General features: G+C 52.2%; 2 protein-coding genes across 3 annotated transcripts in view; one reads left to right on the top strand and one right to left on the bottom strand.

Moving 5' to 3' along the window:
• Positions 1-11,764: 11,764 nt before the first annotated feature.
• On the top strand, positions 11,765-18,938 carry rcc2 (regulator of chromosome condensation 2). Its single transcript, XM_068746170.1, is given in 13 exon segments — positions 11,765-11,962; positions 13,316-13,409; positions 14,271-14,414; positions 14,509-14,640; positions 14,733-14,821; positions 14,980-15,094; positions 16,564-16,730; positions 17,347-17,527; positions 17,604-17,621; positions 17,624-17,708; positions 17,864-17,936; positions 18,017-18,099; positions 18,235-18,938. Coding segments are annotated over 13 exon segments (1,485 nt in total). The 3' UTR covers positions 18,341-18,938.
• A 435-nt stretch (positions 18,939-19,373) lies between these two features.
• LOC137901695 (large ribosomal subunit protein eL22) overlaps positions 19,374-20,755 on the bottom strand; it is a 1,616-nt gene continuing 234 nt past the window's right edge. The window contains exons 2-4 of one of the 2 annotated variants that reach the window (XM_068745741.1): positions 20,168-20,275; positions 19,739-19,863; positions 19,374-19,569 (exon numbers count right to left, since the gene is read on the bottom strand). In XM_068745741.1, coding sequence (XP_068601842.1) covers positions 19,425-19,569; positions 19,739-19,863; positions 20,168-20,275 — 378 coding nt within the window. In that variant the 3' untranslated portion in view covers positions 19,374-19,424. The remainder of the gene's footprint in view (positions 19,570-19,738; positions 19,864-20,167; positions 20,276-20,755) is intronic. The other variant, XM_068745749.1, reaches the window with a different exon arrangement.

The following is a 20,755-nucleotide window of genomic DNA, read 5'->3' as shown; positions in this document are numbered from 1 at the left end:
GGGGGGTCCATCGATGAAGCTGACTCCCCCTCTTTGTTCATGGGGGGTCCATTGATGAAGCTGACTCTCCCTCTTTGTTCATGGGGGGTCCATCGATGAAGCTGACTCTCCCTCTTTGTTCTTGGGGGGGTCCATCGATGAAGCTGACTCCCCCTCTTTGTTCATGGGGGGGTCCATCGATGAAGCTGACTCTCCCTCTTTGTTCATGGGGGGGTCCATCGATGAAGCTGACTCTCCCTCTTTGTTCATGGGGGGGTCCATCGATGAAGCTGACTCTCCCTCTTTGTTCATGGGGGGTCCATCGATGAAGCTGACTCTCCCTCTTTGTTCTTGGGGGGGTCCATCGATGAAGCTGACTCTCCCTCTTTGTTCTTGGGGGGGTCCATCGATGAAGCTGACTCCCCCTCTTTGTTCATGGGGGGGTCCATCGATGAAGCTGACTCTCCCTCTTTGTTCATGGGGGGTCCATCGATGAAGCTGACTCTCCCTCTTTGTTCATGGGGGGGTCCATCGATGAAGCTGACTCTCCCTCTTTGTTCATGGGGGGGTCCATCGATGAAGCTGACTCTCCCTCTTTGTTCATGGGGGGTCCATCGATGAAGCTGACTCTCCCTCTTTGTTTTTGGGGGGTCCATCGATGAAGCTGACTCTCCCTCTTTGTTCATGGGGGGGTCCATCGATGAAGCTGACTCTCCCTCTTTGTTCATGGGGGGGTCCATCGATGAAGCTGACTCTCCCTCTTTGTTCATGGGGGGTCCATCGATGAAGCTGACTCTCCCTCTTTGTTCATGGGGGGGTCCATCGATGAAGCTGACTGTCTTTAGATCTGATCTGCTCTTTAGATGAGTTCATCACAGAGCCTATAGAGAATGCCCACATCACTGAAACTCCAGTCCACGTTTTCCCTGTGACCCTGCTAATTGTTGCTTCCCTATCCATCTCCTTGTTTTTGAATCTCCTCCGACCTGCCATTCTCTCTCTCTCTCCCTCTCTCTGTCTCTCTCTCTCCCCAGCTGAGCCTCGGTTCTGTCCAAGGTTTCTGCCTGTTAAAGGGAAGTTTTTCCTTGCCTCCGTTGGGTTCTGTCTTTCCCTGCTCCTCCTGTAAGGAACCTTGAGATGACTTCCTGTTATGATCTGGTGCTAGAGAAATAAAACTTAACCGAATTGAACCCACGCAGACACCGGGAGAACTCAGAGAGAACATGTGGATTCGAACTCGCAACCTCCTTGCTGTGAGGCAACAGCGCGCACCATTGCGCCACCGGGCCGCCCCAAACAGCTTTATGTAACTTACTCATTACTGTTTCCCTCATTGACAATAAACTACTTCCGGTTCTGATTCTGATTCTATTAGTATAAGAAACAACTGAATGGACGTCCTCCGAGACTGGTGACGTCATAATTGTTGCCAGCAGTTGTAAACCGCAGCACAGGAAGTCCGACTTGTTGGAGATATAAACGCTACAAATACAAATGTTGTGGCAGAAAACACAAAATATATGAGAGAACGCCTTCAAAGTAAAAGTGCGCACTAACAGACGATCGATAGTCGATCACTTCAGCGGGCTTTAACTGAGAAGCAGCGTCACTATGCTGCTGTGACGTCATTTGACGTTAGAAAGATCACGTTTAATTCACCGACCTTTTGACCTATTTTATTTTTAAGGGGAGGAATCGGGTCCGTGTTCCCTGTAAAGATTTACTTTCCTCAGCGGAAGCCGTTAAAAACCAAACAGCGTTTTATATCCGCGTTATAATTCTGATCTACTGACGCAAGATAAAGCTCGTTGCGTGCTCTCCTTGATGACGTCTTTACCTTTCAGCCTTTATTCCCTTGGGTTGGACGTCAGCACTTCTTTCCTTTATGGATCAGACAGATGAAAGAGTCGCGCGGGGACCGCCGCTCAAAAACGGCCCGCCCCTTTCTCTGCTGTGTTCAGGAGCGGCTCGGACAAACCAGACATCCGGGTGCCTTCCCAACGACGCGACGGAATAAGGTTCTCTAAAACCATGAGAAGGATTTACCACAATCAGGATTGCTTTGATCAATCTGAAAGAAATACAATTCCACGGCAGCTGTGCGCCAAAAGGATGTTCATTAATTTGAACTGTGCAATAATTTTAAGATCAATTGTGCATAAATATATCGTTTTCTTTTGGTTGATGGTTTCCATCGTAACGGGGCTTGTTAGAACATAAAACGTTAGTAGTTCAGTAAATGTAATGAATAACATTGATGAAATTCAAATGACCATGAATGCACCTTATTGGAGGGAAACGCATCTTAAGTGTCTTTCTGTCCCATAACCAGGGGCGGCTCCTGCTGGAGGGGGCGCTGCTGCATGGCCTCGAATAGTTTATTATTATTCATTTATTAAATAAAATACAAATAAATGTCTGTAATAATTTGCACTGGAGCCCTCTCCTTGTGCTCTGTCTCGAAAAAAAACAACAACAACAAAAAAGTAAACAACAACAAAAAGTAAACAACAACAAAAAGTAAACAACAACACCCTGCCGCCGGACCGTAACAATCCTATTTATGAAGAGCACGATCCTAAAAATAAATGTGTGTTCAGCAGAGAAGTCAGAAAACAAAGTGAATTCCTCCGTACGCAGCAAAGCAGCCTGCTGCCCCGCCCCTACTCTGAGCTCCTCTTCCTCTTCTTCTTGCAGGCTGCTGCCTCGCTCCTACTCTGAGCTCCTCTTCCTCTTCTTCTTGCAGGCTGCTGCCTCGCTCCTACTCTGAGCTCCTCTTCCTCTTCTTCTTGCAGCCTGCTGCCTCGCTCCTACTCTGAGCTCCTCTTCCTCTTCTTCTTGCAGCCTGCTGCCTCGCTCCTACTCTGAGCTCCTCTTCCTCTTCTTCTTGCAGGCTGCTGAAGTTTTCTTTGTTTACAGACCTTCCTCTTGTTTGGCAGAGAGAGGATTCTGATTTGCTGAGGTCGGTTTCCTGTCATCTTTCCAACTCTTGAATTACATCAACCTCGTCTTCCTTCTATTTTTGCCGATCTTGCAGAGGAGCTTCACGGCCTCCTTGGTGACATTTGTATTGAGATTTTATTTTTGACCTTTTATGTGACGGCTCTCTGTTCTGTCTATTTTAGTTTCGTATTTTGATCGTACCTCCTCTCATCTTGTGATGATACCCCTTTGAGGCGTGTCATCTCATTTCCACTGGGCAAAAGGCAACACAATGAAAACAGCATTACTTGCAGACTTGTACTGCAAATACATTGAATAATTCAAAGACATGGAGCAGCCACTTTGCAGCAATGGTATCAGCGGCCTTCAGGATGCTGCGGCGCTAAGCTAACGGCAAGCTGGAGAATGGAACGCACCCATCTTCACCTCAGTCTAAACACTAAATACTTTTTATTGATTTGTCCCTCGGAGGGCAATTTGGTTTACAGCAGTTACACTTTCTGACTGCGGTCTGCCGCTGGTCGCCGCGTGCGCATGCGCCCGGGCGATGTGGGTGAAGCGTCTCGCCTAAGGACACAATGACAGCGTACACATGTGCCTGAGCCAGGAATCGAACCCCCAACCTCTCGATCATAGGGCAACCCTCTCAACCACTGTGCCACCATCTGCTCCTGGAGAATCAAATGTTTATCTCCAGCTGCCTGGCTTCGTTAATGGAGGGTTCAAAACTGCTTCGGCACATAGACCAAGAACCTGGATTAAAAGACAAGAACCCTGGATTAAAAGACAAGAACCTGGATTAAAAGATAAGAACCCTGGATTAAAAGACAAGAACCTGGATTAAAAGACAAGAACCCTGGATTAAAAGACAAGAACCTGGATTAAAATACAAGAACCCTGGAATAAAAGACAAGAACCCTGGATTAAAAGACAAGAACCCTGGAATAAAAGACAAGAACTCTGGATTAAAAGACAAGAACCCGGATTAAAAAGCAAGAATGTGGAATTTATGAATTTAGGTCAACATGAAGGACAGAAGCGATTATTGAGACCACAACTAATCGTGAGTAGATATTGTGTAACTATTAAATACTTGTTTAATAGTTATTGCAAGTGCATAATATAAAGTTTATTGGTAAGATTATCCCTCTTTTTTTATTTAATTACACCCTTCACAAAAAACAATTGCCCGACATGAAACCGGTCTGTGGTAGGAAAAAGGTTGATACAATGTTAAAAACATGAAACATTTACTCTATTTTCCACAAAGCTTAGCACACTGAAAAGTCACCAATAGCCAAGAAGGCAGTGCAGCTACAGCTAACAGCTAACATGTTCCCAGCGTAGCGAGCCGTAGCAAAGCGCTTCGCTAAACTACGCTCCAGGAGACACCCACAAGCTGACAAATATGCTCGCCAAGTGGCTGACGATGAACTGCAGTCCGATAAATGTAGTGGAAGACGAGGGGTTAACAGAGGTGTTACACACCAGAGACGACAACAATCGGTCAAGATGCACGACGGCGGCGGGAAAACGTGACTTTTTGATGGACGATGCGCCCAACTGCGTTGCTGCAACCGGAGATCACTGGACGCCAGCTGGCAACCGCCGCTGTTTGGGGGTGCAGTCACCTCACTGATGGCGAGGGGAACCTCAACTCACCTGGGCTCCCCGGCAACCTCCGTACCTTTGGAGAGACCGATTAGCACTCAGCGAGTGGCTGAAGAAGGAATCGGAGGCGTGAGGTCAGAGCAGCTGCAACCTGAGAGAGAGAACTTTACTTTGTGACGATCCGCTGCTGTTCAAGTTGATAAAAATAAAGGACTTCGTAAAAAGCTACTCTTTGTGGGAAATCAATATTTTGATCTGCCGCAATAATGTAATGAATTTAAATGAAAATAATCCCCCCTCTAGAAATCTAGATTTCTTTTAGTGTTTGTTAAAGCCAGAAAGTTGACAATTGAAATGGCTTTAGTTTTGTGGCATGTCTGTGACCGGCTTTTTTTACTGCAGAATTCAACAACTGAATGAACATCCGTCAATTCAATCCAATCCGATCCAATCCGATCCAATCCGATCCGATCCAATCCGATCCGATCCGATCCAATCCGATCCGATCCGATCCGATCCAATCCAATCCAATCCAATCCGATCCAATCCAATCCAATCCAATCCAATCCAATCCGATCCAATCCAATCCAATCCGATCCGATCCGATCCGATCCGATCCGATCCAATCCAATCCAATCCGATCCAATCCGATCCGATCCAATCCGATCCGATCCAATCCGATCCGATCCGATCCGATCCAATCCAATCCAATCCGATCCAATCCAATCCGATCCAATCCGATCCGATCCAATCTGATTCCACATATTAAGTGTCTTTGTAATTTATTGTAATTTATTGTAATTTATGTAATTTATTGTCATTCATTGTCATTTTGCATCAGTGGTGTAATTTATTTTAGATTTATTGTTAGTTTGCATCGGTGGTGTAAAATCATGTTATTTTGCATCAATTGAGTACCGGTAACTGAATATTGGTTTTATTTTTATTTGTATTGTTAAATGTCGATGATTTATGTACGAAGGACTTTCACCGGAAACAAGACCGCAAGGGCTTTTTAGAAATGCTCCTCTTAGACAGGATGTTTGACTTTATTTGTACTGTAATACATGCTACTGTGTGACTGTACTTGTACTGTAATACATGCTACTGTGTGACTGTACTTGTACTCCAACATTCTATCTAATAAATATATTCATCATCATCATCATCCGATTCAATTCAATCTAATCCGATCCGATTCAATTAAATTAAATTTAATCCACTTTTATTTCAGATCACAACAGGAAGTCGTCTCAAGGCACTTTACAGGATGAGCAGGGAAAGACAGAACCCAACTTGACCCACTAGAGCAAGAACTCTGGAGACGGAGGCAAGAAAAAACTTCCCTTTAACAGGCAGAAACCCTGGACAGAACCTCGGCTCATGGTGGACGGCCGTCTGTCTGACCGGCTGAGACTGGTGATCCCATCATTTGTGTTGTTTTGTGTTGAAGGACAGTCCACTGGTCCCGAGCCATCCACTGTGGGTTCTGGGCCCAGTCCACTTCTCCTGCGTCGTTAGGCCTATTTTAGGCTGAAGCCCCCATAAAATATTCTTAAGCCCCCATGAATAATTTTGGGTTGTTTTATAAAAAAAAAAAGTTCAGTGTGCAAGAAAATGCCGACATATTCAATTAATATGAGTTTAAATAAATAAACATGTAACTTATCATTATTTACTTAAATCTGATCATGGATCAGTTTCCCCTCACTTCATGACGTAAGGTAGAGCAGGGGTCCCCAACCACCGGGCCGCGGCCCGGTACCGGTCCGTGAGGCATTTGTTACCGGGCCGCAAAGAAAGAATAACTAATGTATACAATTTCCATTGTATCGATTATTAGCGTCTAAAAGGTGTTTTATTTTGAAAAACGACCGGATTTTCTCCATCGTAACAATAAAAAAAACCAAAAGTCTTTGGAGAGCTTCTTTGCCGAGGAAAAAAGTCCAACTGAGGAGGAAGAAGAGGAGGAAGAAGAGGAGGTGATGACCTCCAAGAAGAGAAACCAGGACTAAGACTTAAAACTCGGGTTTTAACAGCTGACTGGCTTCGTTAACGAACAATGAAGGGTTCAAACCCCCCCATGATCAAAGAGGGGGAGTCAGCTTCATCGATGGACCCCCCATGAACAAAGAGGGAGAGTCAGCTTCATCGATGGACCCCCCCATGAACAAAGAGGGAGAGTCAGCTTCATCGATGGACCCCCCATGAACAAAGAGGGAGAGTCAGCTTCATTGATGGACCCCCCAAGAACAAAGAGGGGGAGTCAGCTTCATCGATGGACCCCCCCATGAACAAAGAGGGAGAGTCAGCTTCATCGATGGACCCCCCCAAGAACAAAGAGGGAGAGTCAGCTTCATCGATGGACCCCCCCCCCCCCCCCCCCCCCCATGATCAAAGAGGGGGAGTCAGCTTCATCGATGGACCCCCCCCATGAACAAAGAGGGAGAGTCAGCTTCATCGATGGACCCCCCCAAGAACAAAGAGGGAGAGTCAGCTTCATCGATGGACCCCCCCAAGAACAAAGAGGGAGAGTCAGCTTCATCGATGGACCCCCCCCATGATCAAAGAGGGGGAGTCAGCTTCATCGATGGACCCCCCATGAACAAAGAGGGGGAGTCAGCTTCATCGATGGACCCCCCATGAACAAAGAGGGAGAGTCAGCTTCATCGATGGACCCCCCCATGAACAAAGAGGGGGAGTCAGCTTCATCGATGGACCCCCCCATGAACAAAGAGGGAGAGTCAGCTTTATCGATGGACCCCCCATGAACAAAGAGGGAGAGTCAGCTTCATCGATGGACCCCCCCCATGAACAAAGAGGGAGAGTCAGCTTCATCGATGGACCCCCCAAGAACAAAGAGGGAGAGTCAGCTTCATCGATGGACCCCCCCATGAACAAAGAGGGGGAGTCAGCTTCATCGATGGACCCCCCCAAGAACAAAGAGGGAGAGTCAGCTTCATCGATGGACCCCCCCATGAACAAAGAGGGGGAGTCAGCTTCATCGATGGACCCCCCCATGAACAAAGAGGGAGAGTCAGCTTCATCGATGGACCCCCCCATGAACAAAGAGGGAGAGTCAGCTTCATCGATGGACCCCCCCATGAACAAAGAGGGGGAGTCAGTTTCATCGATGGACCCCCCCATGAACAAAGAGGGAGAGTCAGCTTCATCAATGGACCCCCCATGAACAAAGAGGGGGAGTCAGCTTCATCGATGGACCCCCCCATGATCAAAGAGGGGGAGTCAGCTTCATCGATGGACCCCCCCATGAACAAAGAGGGGGAGTCAGCTTCATCGATGGACCCCCCCATGATCAAAGAGGGAGAGTCAGCTTCATCGATGGACCCCCCCATGATCAAAGAGGGAGAGTCAGCTTCATCGATGGACCCCCCCATGAACAAAGAGGGAGAGTCAGCTTCATCGATGGACCCCCCCATGATCAAAGAGGGAGAGTCAGCTTCATCGATGGACCCCCCAAGAACAAAGAGGGAGAGTCAGCTTCATCGATGGACCCCCCCATGAACAAAGAGGGGGAGTCAGCTTCATCGATGGACCCCCCCATGAACAAAGAGGGAGAGTCAGCTTCATCGATGGACCCCCCATGAACAAAGAGGGAGAGTCAGCTTCATCGATGGACCCCCCCATGAACAAAGAGGGGGAGTCAGCTTCATCGATGGACCCCCCAAGAACAAAGAGGGGGAGTCAGCTTCATCGATGGACCCCCCATGATCAAAGAGGGGGAGTCTGCTTGTCCGTTTCAGGCTTGTTGTGATTGTGTAACTCAAAGTTGTGTAACTGAGTGACACTTTAGTTGGAGTTTTCGCTCTCGCGTGACGTCATAGCCGTGAGAGTTCTCTCCAGCCAGTCAGAACGCTCGGTTTGCTGTATGAATAGTTAATGACGACCACGTGGTGTGAAGCAGACTGCAGCTTCTTTTGTTCAGATCAATCAAACCGGAGACGGACGGAGCGCTGCGGAATCAGGACAGCGCCGGTAAATCGCCGGTAAATCACCGGTAAATCGCCGGTCGTCACCGGAGACCGGTCGCGTTGTCATCCCGGATGCCTTTTCGTCGGGACGTCCTGACGTGAAGCGCGAACAGCCCGAAAGTTCGCAGCGTCTCCGTTCCTTCCCGTTAGCTTAGTGAACGCCGTTAGCCACGTAGCATGTCGCTGTTTCACACCGGGACGCGCGTGCGTGTAGCATCGTGCCCAACTATTAACTTCACGCTGAGCTAGCGCGCTGCTAGCTGCTTTGCTACGCGCCCATTATGTGAACAAAGAACGGGAGCGGTTAGCTTAGCCCAACGAAGCTAACAGTTAGCTCCCGGACAGACGCCGGGACGCGTTGTAGCTTCTTCCTTTGTGTTACTTCGTTACTCTGAAACACACGATTGAATATCCTGCAATTAAAGGCAGAGTCCACGAACACATTTATCCGCGGCTAGCTAGCTAGCACTAGCGCTAATCGGAGCTAGCGTCGGGTAATCGCGTCGCGTGATTCTCCAACGCGCTGTAATCCGGTATAATCCGGTGTTTGCGTTGAATTAGCTAAACATCAAGCGCAGAACTGCCGCTGAACGATAAATGCGTGTCTGTCGTCCCTCGGAATGCGTTCGAGTTCTGGGAGACCGACTGACAACACGACCCCCCCCCCAGAGTGTTCTATTGTTGTTCGCGCTACTTTTCGTGTATTTGTAGCATCCGAGCGTTGCGATGTCCTTAAAATTTAGAGCTCTGAGTTGTGCTGCTCGGACTTGGAGCTCTCTGAGTTGTGCTGCTCGGACTTGGAGCTCTCTGAGTTGTGCTGCTCGGACTTGGAGCTCTCTGAGTTGGGCTGCTCGGACTTGGAGTTCTCTGAGTTGTGCTGCTCGGACTTGGAGCTCTCTGAGTTGTGCTGCTCGGACTTGGAGCTCTCTGAGATGTGCTGCTCGGACTTGGAGCTCTCTGAGTTGTGCTGCTCGGACTTGGAGCTCTCTGAGATGTGCTGCTCGGACTTGGAGCTCTCTGAGTTGTGCTGCTCGGACTTAGAGCTCTGAGTTGTGCTGCTCGGACTTGGAGCTCTCTGAGTTGTGCTGCTCGGACTTGGAGCTCTCTGAGTTGTGCTGCTCGGACTTGGAGCTCTCTGAGTTGTGCTGCTCGGACTTGGAGCTCTCTGAGTTGTGCTGCTCGGACTTGGAGCTCTCTGAGTTGTGCTGCTCGGACTTGGAGCTCTCTGAGTTGTGCTGCTCGGACTTGGAGCTCTCTGAGTTGGGCTGCTCGGACTTGGAGCTCTCTGAGTTGTGCTGCTCGGACTTGGAGCTCTCTGAGTTGTGCTGCTCGGACTTGGAGCTCTCTGAGTTGGGCTGCTCGGACTTGGAGCTCTCTGAGTTGTGCTGCTCGGACTTGGAGCTCTCTGAGTTGTGCTGCTCGGACTTGGAGCTCTCTGAGTTGTGCTGCTCGGACTTGGAGCTCTCTGAGATGTGCTGCTCGGACTTGGAGCTCTGAGTTGTGCTGCTCGGACTTGGAGCTCTGAGTTGTGCTGCTCGGACTTGGAGCTCTGAGTTGTGCTGCTCGGACTTGGAGCTCTGAGTTGTGCTGCTCGGACTTGGAGCTCTCTGAGATGTGCTGCTCGGACTTGGAGCTCTCTGAGATGTGCTGCTCGGACTTGGAGCTCTCTGAGTTGGGCTGCTCGGACTTGGAGCTCTCTGAGTTGGGCTGCTCGGACTTGGAGCTCTCTGAGTTGGGCTGCTCGGACTTGGAGCTCTCTGAGATGTGCTGCTCGGACTTGGAGCTCTCTGAGTTGTGCTGCTCGGACTTGGAGCTCTCTGAGATGTGCTGCTCGGACTTGGAGCTCTCTGAGATGTGCTGCTCGGACTTGGAGCTCTCTGAGATGTGCTGCTCGGACTTGGAGCTCTCTGAGTTGTGCTGCTCGGACTTGGAGCTCTCTGAGATGTGCTGCTCGGACTTGGAGCTCTCTGAGTTGGGCTGCTCGGACTTGGAGCTCTCTGAGTTGGGCTGCTCGGACTTGGAGCTCTCTGAGTTGGGCTGCTCGGACTTGGAGCTCTCTGAGATGGGCTGCTCGGACTTGGAGCTCTCTGAGTTGTGCTGCTCGGACTTGGAGCTCTCTGAGATGTGCTGCTCGGACTTGGAGCTCTCTGAGATGTGCTGCTCGGACTTGGAGCTCTCTGAGATGTGCTGCTCGGACTTGGAGCTCTCTGAGTTGTGCTGCTCGGACTTGGAGCTCTCTGAGTTGTGCTGCTCGGACTTGGAGCTCTCTGAGTTGTGCTGCTCGGACTTGGAGCTCTCTGAGTTGGGCTGCTCGGACTTGGAGCTCTCTGAGTTGTGCTGCTCGGACTTGGAGCTCTCTGAGTTGTGCTGCTCGGACTTGGAGCTCTCTGAGTTGGGCTGCTCGGACTTGGAGTTCTCTGAGTTGTGCTGCTCGGACTTGGAGCTCTCTGAGTTGTGCTGCTCGGACTTGGAGCTCTCTGAGATGTGCTGCTCGGACTTGGAGCTCTCTGAGATGTGCTGCTCGGACTTGGAGCTCTGAGATGTGCTGCTCGGACTTGGAGCTCTGAGTTGTGCTGCTCGGACTTGGAGCTCTGAGTTGTGCTGCTCGGACTTGGAGCTCTCTGAGATGTGCTGCTCGGACTTGGAGCTCTCTGAGATGTGCTGCTCGGACTTGGAGCTCTCTGAGTTGTGCTGCTCGGACTTGGGGCTCTCTGAGATGTGCTGCTCGGACTTGGAGCTCTGAGTTGGGCTGCTCGGACTCGGGGCTCTCTGAGTTGGGCTGCTCGGACTCGGGGCTCTCTGAGTTGGGCTGCTCGGACTCGGAGCTCTCTGAGTTGGGCTGCTCGGACTTGGAGCTCTCTGAGTTGGGCTGCTCGGACTTGGAGCTCTCTGAGTTGGGCTGCTCGGACTTGGGGCTCTCTGAGATGTGCTGCTCGGACTTGGAGCTCTCTGAGTTGGGCTGCTCGGACTTGGAGCTCTCTGAGATGTGCTGCTCGGACTTGGGGCTCTCTGAGATGTGCTGCTCGGACTTGGAGCTCTCTGAGATGTGCTGCTCGGACTTGGGGCTCTCTGAGATGTGCTGCTCGGACTCGGGGCTCTCTGAGATGTGCTGCTCGGACTCGGGGCTCTCTGAGATGTGCTCCTCGGACTTGGAGCTTTGAGACCAGACGACCATCGTTGCTGAGCCTTGTTTAAACTGACCTCTGCTCCTCTCCCTCAGTTTGCTTGAAGGAGAAGGAATGCCTCGCAGCAAGGTCACCGACGCGTCAAAGAATGGGGGGATGAAGAAGAAGAGGGTCAGCGGCAGAAAGAGAGAGAGAGACTTGAGCAGTGACGATGACTTCGACTACGAGCAGGAGAACAACAAGAAGCTGGGAAAGCTGTCCAAGTCTGGTCTCCAGCCCGTCACCGTGGGCGACGACATCAAAGAGAAAATAGTGGGTTTCAAGCGCTTCGCTGTTTAAACGAGACGTGTTTGAATGTCGGAGGTCAGGGGTCGGGAACCTTTTTGGCTGAGAGCCATAAGATCTGTTCAAAAGTAAATGTGTGCGTTTTATGTAATAACACTTTTAAAGTACGGCGACTCTGTAATAACATTGTTATGCTGTTTCTAACAACGATGGATATTTCCTACCTTTAATGTAACTTCTGCTGCTGCAGGTTCTTCTGATCTTTGTGACTACAAAGTTAAAAGTACGATTCTCCTCGTCTTCCTTTCTTTTAAAAGGTCTTCTAAAGTTAGCGATCTGACAACGGGATTAAAACGAGGGAAGTTTATTCCTGATCTGACAATGGGATTAAAACGAGGGAAGTTTATTCCTGATCTGACAACGGGATTAAAACGAGGGAAGTTTATTCCTGATCTCACAACGGGATTAAAACAAGGGAGGTTTATTCCTGATCTGACAACGGGATTAAAACGAGGGAAGTTTATTCCTGATCTGACAACGGGATTAAAACGAGGGAAGTTTATTCCTGATCTCACAACGGGATTAAAACGAGGGAGGTTTATTCCTGATCTGACAACGGGATTAAAACGAGGGAAGTTTATTCCTGATCTGACAACGGGATTAAAACGAGGGAAGTTTATTCCTGATCTCACAACGGGATCAAAATGAGGGAAGTTTATTCCTGATCTGACAACGGGATTAAAACGAGGGAAGTTTATTCCTGATCTCACAACCGGCCGTTGGACGGACCCTTTTGCACATCAGCCGCTATTTTCGACAGCAAAATACAGAAACCCCAGTTGAACAGTGTCTCTGCCTCACCTGTGTTGCCTAGGCGATAGATAGATAGATAGATATAAACACAACGACAGTTATGTTTGACACTTTCCCACTGAGATTACTGCTTTGACTGTTTCTGAACGCAGATCGATCAGCTATCGATCAGCTATCGATCAGCCATCGATCTCCGTTTGTCCCTTTGCCGGTGAGCAGAACGCCGTTTATAAGCCGGACTTCCTGACCGCTGCCTCGTAGTCGCCGGTAACCGTCGCCGCACAAAGGAGTGCAACGAAACAATGTTATAAGGAAAGCACGGAATGCTGACGTCTTCTCTTTGATCTCTTTTCTCATTCACTGATCTTGTGCTCAAATCCACGTTTGTAAGAATTTATAGCAAATCTGGAGAAAAGTTCTCGTCAAAATGAGACTTTCTTACAAACGTCAAAAATGTGTCTTTGAGCTAAATCTCAGATTTGAACGTGTGAATAATTAGCTTTCACCTGCCCTGCGTGCAGCCTTTGAGTGTTGATGACCCCCCCCCCCCCTTTGTTCTTTCTACAGAAACTGGAGTGTCCTAAGGTTAAAGGTCAGCTGCTCATCTTTGGAGCAACCAACTGGGATTTGATTGGAAGAAAAGAGGTGCCCAAGCAGCAAGGTAGGCGGCGTCGTACCAGCGACCCGATGCTTCCCGTGTGCAGCACGCCAACCCAGGTCTGAACGTTCGGTAGCTGCCGATCATTTCATTTGACTCCCTGCACATCCGACCCCCCCGGGGTAGGGGGGTCGGCGTGGGGCGTGGGGGTCGTCGTCGTGACGGCGACAGAAACCAACGCGTTCCACCCCGTAGCTGCCATTCATATATTGAGACGGTAATTCCTTTTCATGTGTATGCGTGTTCTGTCCTGCCCCCCCCCTGCAGCTGGTCCAATGATGCCTGGGGGGAGGGGGGGGCTGTGCCTCCCTCCTCTGCTTCACTGATGCATCTGCAGAGACGAAACAGTGAATTCTCTTGCACTCAGATTAAAGCCCAAAGTAAAATTCCCCGTCAAAGTGTTCCAGGATTCCGTGTGATTTCTTATTTATTTATTCACACGTGCAGCAGAAGTGCGACGGTGTTGCGTTTGTCCACCAGGGGACGCCACGCAGAGAGGCTAAAAAGATGTTGTATTTTATTATATTTAACGCCTCACAAGAGGTGGAGCTCACTAAATGTTCTTAAATACTAATTGTGGCGCCGAAAGTGTCGTAACGTTTGATGCGTAGTATAAATCATTACACGCCGTCCTTGTTTCAGCGCGGCACCGCGAGGCTCTCGGGACTTCAGTAGGCTAGCTTAGCAGCGGTGTTAGCATGGTGAGCCCCCCCCCCCCCGGTGCAGACAGATCCGTCCGAAGGCTGAACGAGCCACCTCGGATTGCCACCTTGCTGTGTTAGCAATGGAGCATCCTGACCACAAGGTGGCGCCCGTGGTCGTGGAGGCGGCTGCATTCCCTGCTGTGTGTGTGTGTGTGTGCAGCGGCGTTCCGTAACCTGGGCCAGAACCTGTGGGGTCCTCACCGCTACGGCTGCCTGAACGACGCCCAGGTCAGCTGCGTGGTGTCCGGCCCCTGCGCCGCCCACAGTCTCCTCATGACCTCCGAGGGCAAGCTGTGGAGCTGGGGTGAGTCGTCCGGCGCCGAACGCTGCGTCTGGGTGAGCTTCAGCACGCCGCCGCCGCGCGTCCCTGAGGCCTCCGTCTCCGTCTGTCCCCGCAGGTCGTAATGAGAAGGGACAGCTGGGACACGGGGACACCAAGCGCTTGGAAGCGCCGCGACTGATTGAGGCGCTCGCGGATCGTGTGATTGTTGCCGCGTCCTGCGGACGCAACCACACCCTGGCCCTCACGGGTAGGCTGAGCAGCGGCTGCACGCCGGCGCCGCGCTTCCTGCTTCCTGCTTCCCGTGGCGTCCGTGCTGCTGACGCCTGCCTCTGTTCACAGATGACGGCACCGCTTACTCTTTCGGCGAGAACAAGCTGGGGCAGCTTGGCCAAGGCAGCCAGACGGATGCGGTCCTCAGCCCAGCACCGGTAGGGGGCCGCCGAGGGCGGAGCCGCTGGGTCGACCCCGTCGGCTGATTGGCTGATCACACGACAAAACACACCAGAGCTGAAATTGGTCACCGTGCAGTAAAACGAGAACACCAACCAGAGTGATCCGTTTGGACCCCCCCCCCCCCCCCCCCCAGGTCTCCTACAATGGCCAGCCCCTGGTGAAGGTGGCCTGTGGCGCAGAATTCAGCATGGCGGTGGACTGCAAAGGGAACCTGTACTCCTTCGGCTGCCCAGAGTACGGCCAGCTGGGTACGGTAACGGAACGCTGTCTGGTTCTAACGGTAACGGAACGCCGTCTGGTTCTAACGGTAACGGAACGCCGTCTGGTTCTAACGGTAACGGAACGCTGTCGGGTTCTAACGGTAACGGAACGCTGTCTGGTTCTAACGCGGTACGGTAACGGAGCGCTGTCTGGTTCTAACGGGTTACGGTAACGGAGCGCCGTCTGGTTCTAACGGGTTACGGTAACGGAGCGCCGTCTGGTTCTAACGGGTTACGGTAACGGAACGCCGTCTGGTTCTAACGGGTTACGGTAACGGAGCGCCGTCTGGTTCTAACGGGTTACGGTAACGGAGCGCCGTCTGGTTCTAACGGGTTACGGTAACGGAACGCTGTCTGGTTCTAACGGGTTGCGGTAACGGAACGCCGTCTGGTTCTAACGGTAACGGAACGCTGTCTGGTTCTAACGGTAACGGAGCGCCGTCTGGTTCTAACGGGTTACGGTAACGGAGCGCCGTCTGGTTCTAACGGGTTACGGTAACGGAGCGCCGTCTGGTTCTAACGGGTTACGGTAACGGAGCGCCGTCTGGTTCTAACGGGTTACGGTAACGGAGCGCCGTCTGGTTCTAACGGGTTGCGGTAACGGAACGCCGTCTGGTTCTAACGGTAACGGAGCGCCGTCTGGTTCTAACGGTAACGGAGCGCCGTCTGGTTCCTAACGGTAACGGAACGCCGTCTGGGTCCTAACGGGTAGCGGAACGCCGTCTGGTCCTAACGGTAACGGAACGCCGTCTGGTCCCTGACGGGTAGCGGAACGCCGTCTGGTCCCTGACGGGTAGCGGAACGCCGTCTGGTCCCTGACGGGTAGCGGAACGCCGTCTGGTCCCTGACGGGTAGCGGAAACGCCGTCTGGTCCCTGACGGGTAGCGGAACGCCGTCTGGTTGTAACGGTAACGGAACGCCGTCTGGTTGTAACGGTAACGGAACGCCGTCTGGTTGTAACGGTAACGGAACGCCGTCTGGTTCTAACGCGGTACGGTAACGGAGCGCCGTCTGGTTCTAACGGTAACGGAACGCCGTCTGGTTCTAACGCGGTACGGTAACGGAGCGCCGTCTGGTTCTAACGGTAACGGAACGCCATCTGGGTCCTAACGGTAACGGAACGCCGTCTGGGTCCTAACGGTAACGGAACGCCGTCTGGGTCCTAACGGGTTGCGGTAACGGAACGCCGTCTGGTTCCTGACGGGTTGCGGTAACGCCGTCTGGGTCCTAACGGGTAACGGAGCGCCGTCTGGTTCCTGACGGGTAACGGAGCGCCGTCTGGTCGTAACGGTAACGGAACGCCGTCTGGGTCCTAACGGGGTTGCGGTAACGCCGTCTGGGTCCTAACGGGTTGCGGTAACGCCGTCTGGGTCCTAACGGGTAACGGAACGCCGTCTGGTTCTAACGGTAACGGAACGCCGTCTCCCCCTGTCCTGTCTCTTTCTGTCTCGCCACAGGCCACAACAGCGACGGGAAGTTCATAGCGCGCGCCCAGCGCATCGAGTTCGACTGTGAGCTCATTCCTCGCCGCGTCGCCATCTTTATCGAGAAGTCGAAGGACGGCCAGGTCACGCCGGTGCCCAACGTCGTGGTGCGAGACGTGTCCTGCGGCGCTAACCACACGGTGAGCCCCGAAAATAGAAAATAGATCTACGAAGTAATTACCGAAGTACCGTTATCGACATTAAGGCGACCGGGGAGACATTTCTGTGTGTGTGTGTGTGTGTGTGTGTGTGTGTGTGTGTGTGTGTGTTTCTGTGTCTATGTTTCTGTGTGTGTGTGTGTGTGTGTGTGTGTGTGTGTGTGTCTGTGTCTGTGTGTGTGTGTGTGTTTCTGTCTGTCTGTGTGTGTTTCTCTGTGTGTGTTTCTCTGTCTCTGTCTCTCTGTGTGTGTGTGTGTGTGTGTGCGTGTTTCTGTGTCTATGTTTCTGTGTGCGTGTGCGTGTGCGTGTGCGTGTGCGTGTGCGTGTGTGTGTGTTTGTGTGTGTGTGTGTGTGTGTGTGTGTGTGTGTGTGTGTCTGTGTCTGTGTCTGTGTCTGTGTGTGTGTGTGTCTGTGTGTGTGTGTGTGTGTGGTGTGTGAGAGTGTGTGCGTGTGTGTGTGTCTGTGTCTGTGTGTGTGTGTTTCTCTGTGTGTGTTTCTCTGTGTGTGTTTCTCTGTGTCTGTGTTTGTGTGTCTGTGTCTGTGTGTGTGTCTGTGTCTGTGTGTGTGTGTGTGCGTGTGTGTGCGTGTGCGTGTGCAGCTGGTGCTGGACTCCCAGAAGCGCGTGTTCAGCTGGGGCTTTGGCGGTTACGGTCGTCTGGGCCACGCCGAGCAGAAGGACGAGATGGTTCCCCGTCTGGTCAAACTGTTTGACTTTCCCGGCCGCGGCGCCGCTCAGATCTGCGCCGGCTACCAGTGCTCCTTCGCCGTCAGCGAGACGGGTACGACGCCGTCACGCCCACGCTCGCGGGAGCGCGTGCGTGCTTTGGTACTCGTCTGATCGGTGTCGTTTTGCAGGGGGGCTGTTCTTCTGGGGGTGACGAACACCTCCAGAGAGTCGACCATGTACCCCAAAGCCGTGCAGGATCTGTGTGGCTGGAAGATCCGCAGCCTGGCGTGCGGGTGAGTCGGGCCCGGGTTCACCTTGAGACTGATCAAATGTCCCAGAAGCCACCTGTGGGTGTGGCCTGTGAGATCTTACGTCCGGCGCCGGGACGGGTCTGTTGTGCCTTTCATTCCGTGTTAACCTCGTTGTCCCCCCCCCCCCCCCCCAACAGGAAGAGCAGCGTCGTGATTGCTGCCGATGACAGCACCATCAGCTGGGGCCCCTCGCCCACGTTCGGCGAGCTGGTAAGACCGAGGCGGTTCTCCGTTCAAACGGCACGGCGCCGCCGACAGGAAGTCCCGTGCTATTTGTGGTTTGTCCGCAGGGATATGGAGACAACAAGCCCAAATCGTCCACCACCGCCCAGGAGGTCAGGACCTTGGATGGCATCTACGTCGAGCAGGTAACGCTCACGCATCGCCGGCGGGAGGTCCGGATGCACAGGGCCGGCTTTAAAACGTCAATGGAACGCCATGCTATGAGAAACTAGGGGCGTGGCCTAACGGTGCACGGTGCGTCCCGACTGTCGTGTGCTTCTCCTAGGGTGGTGATGGGCTACTCTCACTCCCTGGTCATCGCCAGGCAGGACGGCGAGCAGGAGCAGGAGAAGCTGAGAAAGCTGCCCGAGTACAACCCCCGAACAATCTGAGGCTCGCCCGAGTGAAGGGGGGGGGGGGGGACCAGCAAACCGGTTCCTCATCAATTTGGACACTGCAATCAGAGGGACCGGGACCGGGACCGGAGACGGACGGGTTCCCCAGATGTCCGGCGCCCCATCGACGCCCCCACCTCGGGTGGACCTGCGACATTCTGAGCACTTCTCAGCAGGCACAGTCCGGCTACCTAAAAACCCTTTTCTATTTTGTAATACAAGCAAAACGTCTCTCGTTCTTGTGTTCCTTCTCTTTGTTGCAATATTCTAAATGTTGGCGCGGTCACGTTCCCAGGGCGTCGAACCCTCGGCCTGTTTCCGTGCCGGTGCCTTCTTCGACCTCCAGGATTTGGGACATGACGTTCAGACATTCCTTTGATGTTACATTCCCTTTCTGTTGGATCGTCTTTGCTAATTTTAATAAAGCCAACTATTCCGACAAACGGTTCCTTGTTTCAGGTGTGCTGGGAATAGACGTGTCCTTTTCTGAAAACAGCAGGGGGGGGGTCCTCCCACTTGCGCTGCTTTATTTTTTATGGTGGAATTTCTCTGGGTTGCTTTGTATTTTCTTTGAAATGTTTAAATAAAGGTTCATGTGAATTTGAATTGGGATCTGCTCCGCTTTGGTATAAATGACTCTGCAGTGGTTTCTCTGAATGCTGTGGCTGAACTCCTAAATCCACGTTTCTCTGGGGGGGGGGGCAGCTTTGGATCCCTCCGTTCTGGTTGCCGGGATACGGGAGTGAGCTGATATGTTTGTACTCTTTACAACTGGGTGCTGCCGCCGGTTTCCAGGTAGATCCTGGATACGTCCTCCTAGGAATACGAACAAATACTGTATAGATGCCATCATTTGATCAATGAAACACAAACCCTAACAGGGGATGCAAGGAGACACCTCTGGGAGAGGTGCAGGTCAGGGGTCGACCGGGTGAATGGAGCAGAGGTTAAAGTCAAGGTCGTGGTAAAGCTTTGACGCTGCACCTGAGACAACGTCCTCTGATGTGTCCAATCACGACCGGGACAAGCGTCTGTACTGCAAACATTTATTTCAATGTACAAAAGCTGGACGAAGTGTCATTCAATCTTCATCCTCCTCCTCCTCCTCGTCTTGGTTGATCTGGAAGTAGCGTAGCTCGTAGCTCTCCTTGGTGTTAGCCACAACGCGCAGCCAGTCACGGAGGTTGTTCTTCTTCAGGTACTTCTTGGTCAGGTACTTCAGGTATCTGAAAGGCAGGAGTTCAAAGACTTTTTTGGGGGTGGGGGGGGCATGCTTTAACTAACATCCCAGAGAACCCGACGGCCACAAATCCAGAACGTTCTCCGTTTCACTCCTAAGCCCAGGAGCAGAGGCAGGACGGGGACGAGGACACGCTGGACAGCAGGGCGGCGCACCTTTTGGAGAAGGGCACCTCAGACGACACCGTGATCTTGCTCTTGCTCCGCTCGATGGCGACGACGCCGCCGCCCAGGTTCCCGGCTTTCCCGTTCACCTTGATGCGCTCCTGGAGAAACTGCTCCTGGAAACATTCCAGACAGATGTTGCTTCAAACAGATGTTTCTGCCGACGTGACAAAAACAACTCCAGAACGTCGCTGTTCTCCCTTGTGTATTTGTACTTGTGTATTTGTAGCGAACTCGATGCTAACAGAAAGGATGATTTGTACTCGGGCTCCCGACTGATCAGTCAACGGACTCAAGGGTTGCGGTGAACTGGCGGCCGCGTCATCGCCTCCACGCACGCTGCGTAAACACTGGTTTCCACGCACGCTGCGTAAACACTGGTTTCCACGCACGCTGCGTAAACACTGGCGGAGGACTTACGAAGTTGGCCGCGTCCATGATGCCGTCTTCCACGGGGTGGGTGCAATCCAGCGTGAACCGCAGGACCTGCTTCTTCTTCTTACCCCCCTTACCGGCGTTCTGCTTCTTCTGTTCACAAATCACAAAACACGCGGCTGAGTGGCGTGGACGTCCCGCGGGACACGCGCCTCGTTCCGAGCAGCTGTTTGCGTGTAAATGCAGCAGATCGAACAAAGCGATCCGAGCACGTTAGCCGATTTAACAACGCGGCGCGCTACAAGTCACCGCCGCTGCTAGCTCGCAGGCTAGCGGTAGCTACAAGTCACCGCCGCTGTTAGCTCGCAGGCTAGCGGCAGCTACAAGTCACCGCCGCTGCTAGCTCGCAGGCTAGCGGTAGCTACAAGTCACCGCCGCTGTTAGCTCGCAGGCTAGCGGCAGCTACAAGTCACCGCCGCTGCTAGCTCGCAGGCTACCGGCGGCTACAAGTCACCGCCGCTGTTAGCTCGCAGGCTAGCGGAAGCTACAAGTCACCGCCGCTGTTAGCTCGCAGGCTAGCGGTAGCTACAAGTCACCGCCGCTACTAGCTAGGATGCTAGCGGTAGCTACAAG

This window comes from Brachionichthys hirsutus, chromosome 2 (genome assembly GCF_040956055.1).
Source record: "Brachionichthys hirsutus isolate HB-005 chromosome 2, CSIRO-AGI_Bhir_v1, whole genome shotgun sequence".
NCBI lineage: Eukaryota > Metazoa > Chordata > Actinopteri > Lophiiformes > Brachionichthyidae > Brachionichthys > Brachionichthys hirsutus.
The sequence above is the reverse complement of the archived record's forward strand: the minus strand, read 5'-3'. Positions and strand labels throughout refer to the sequence as shown.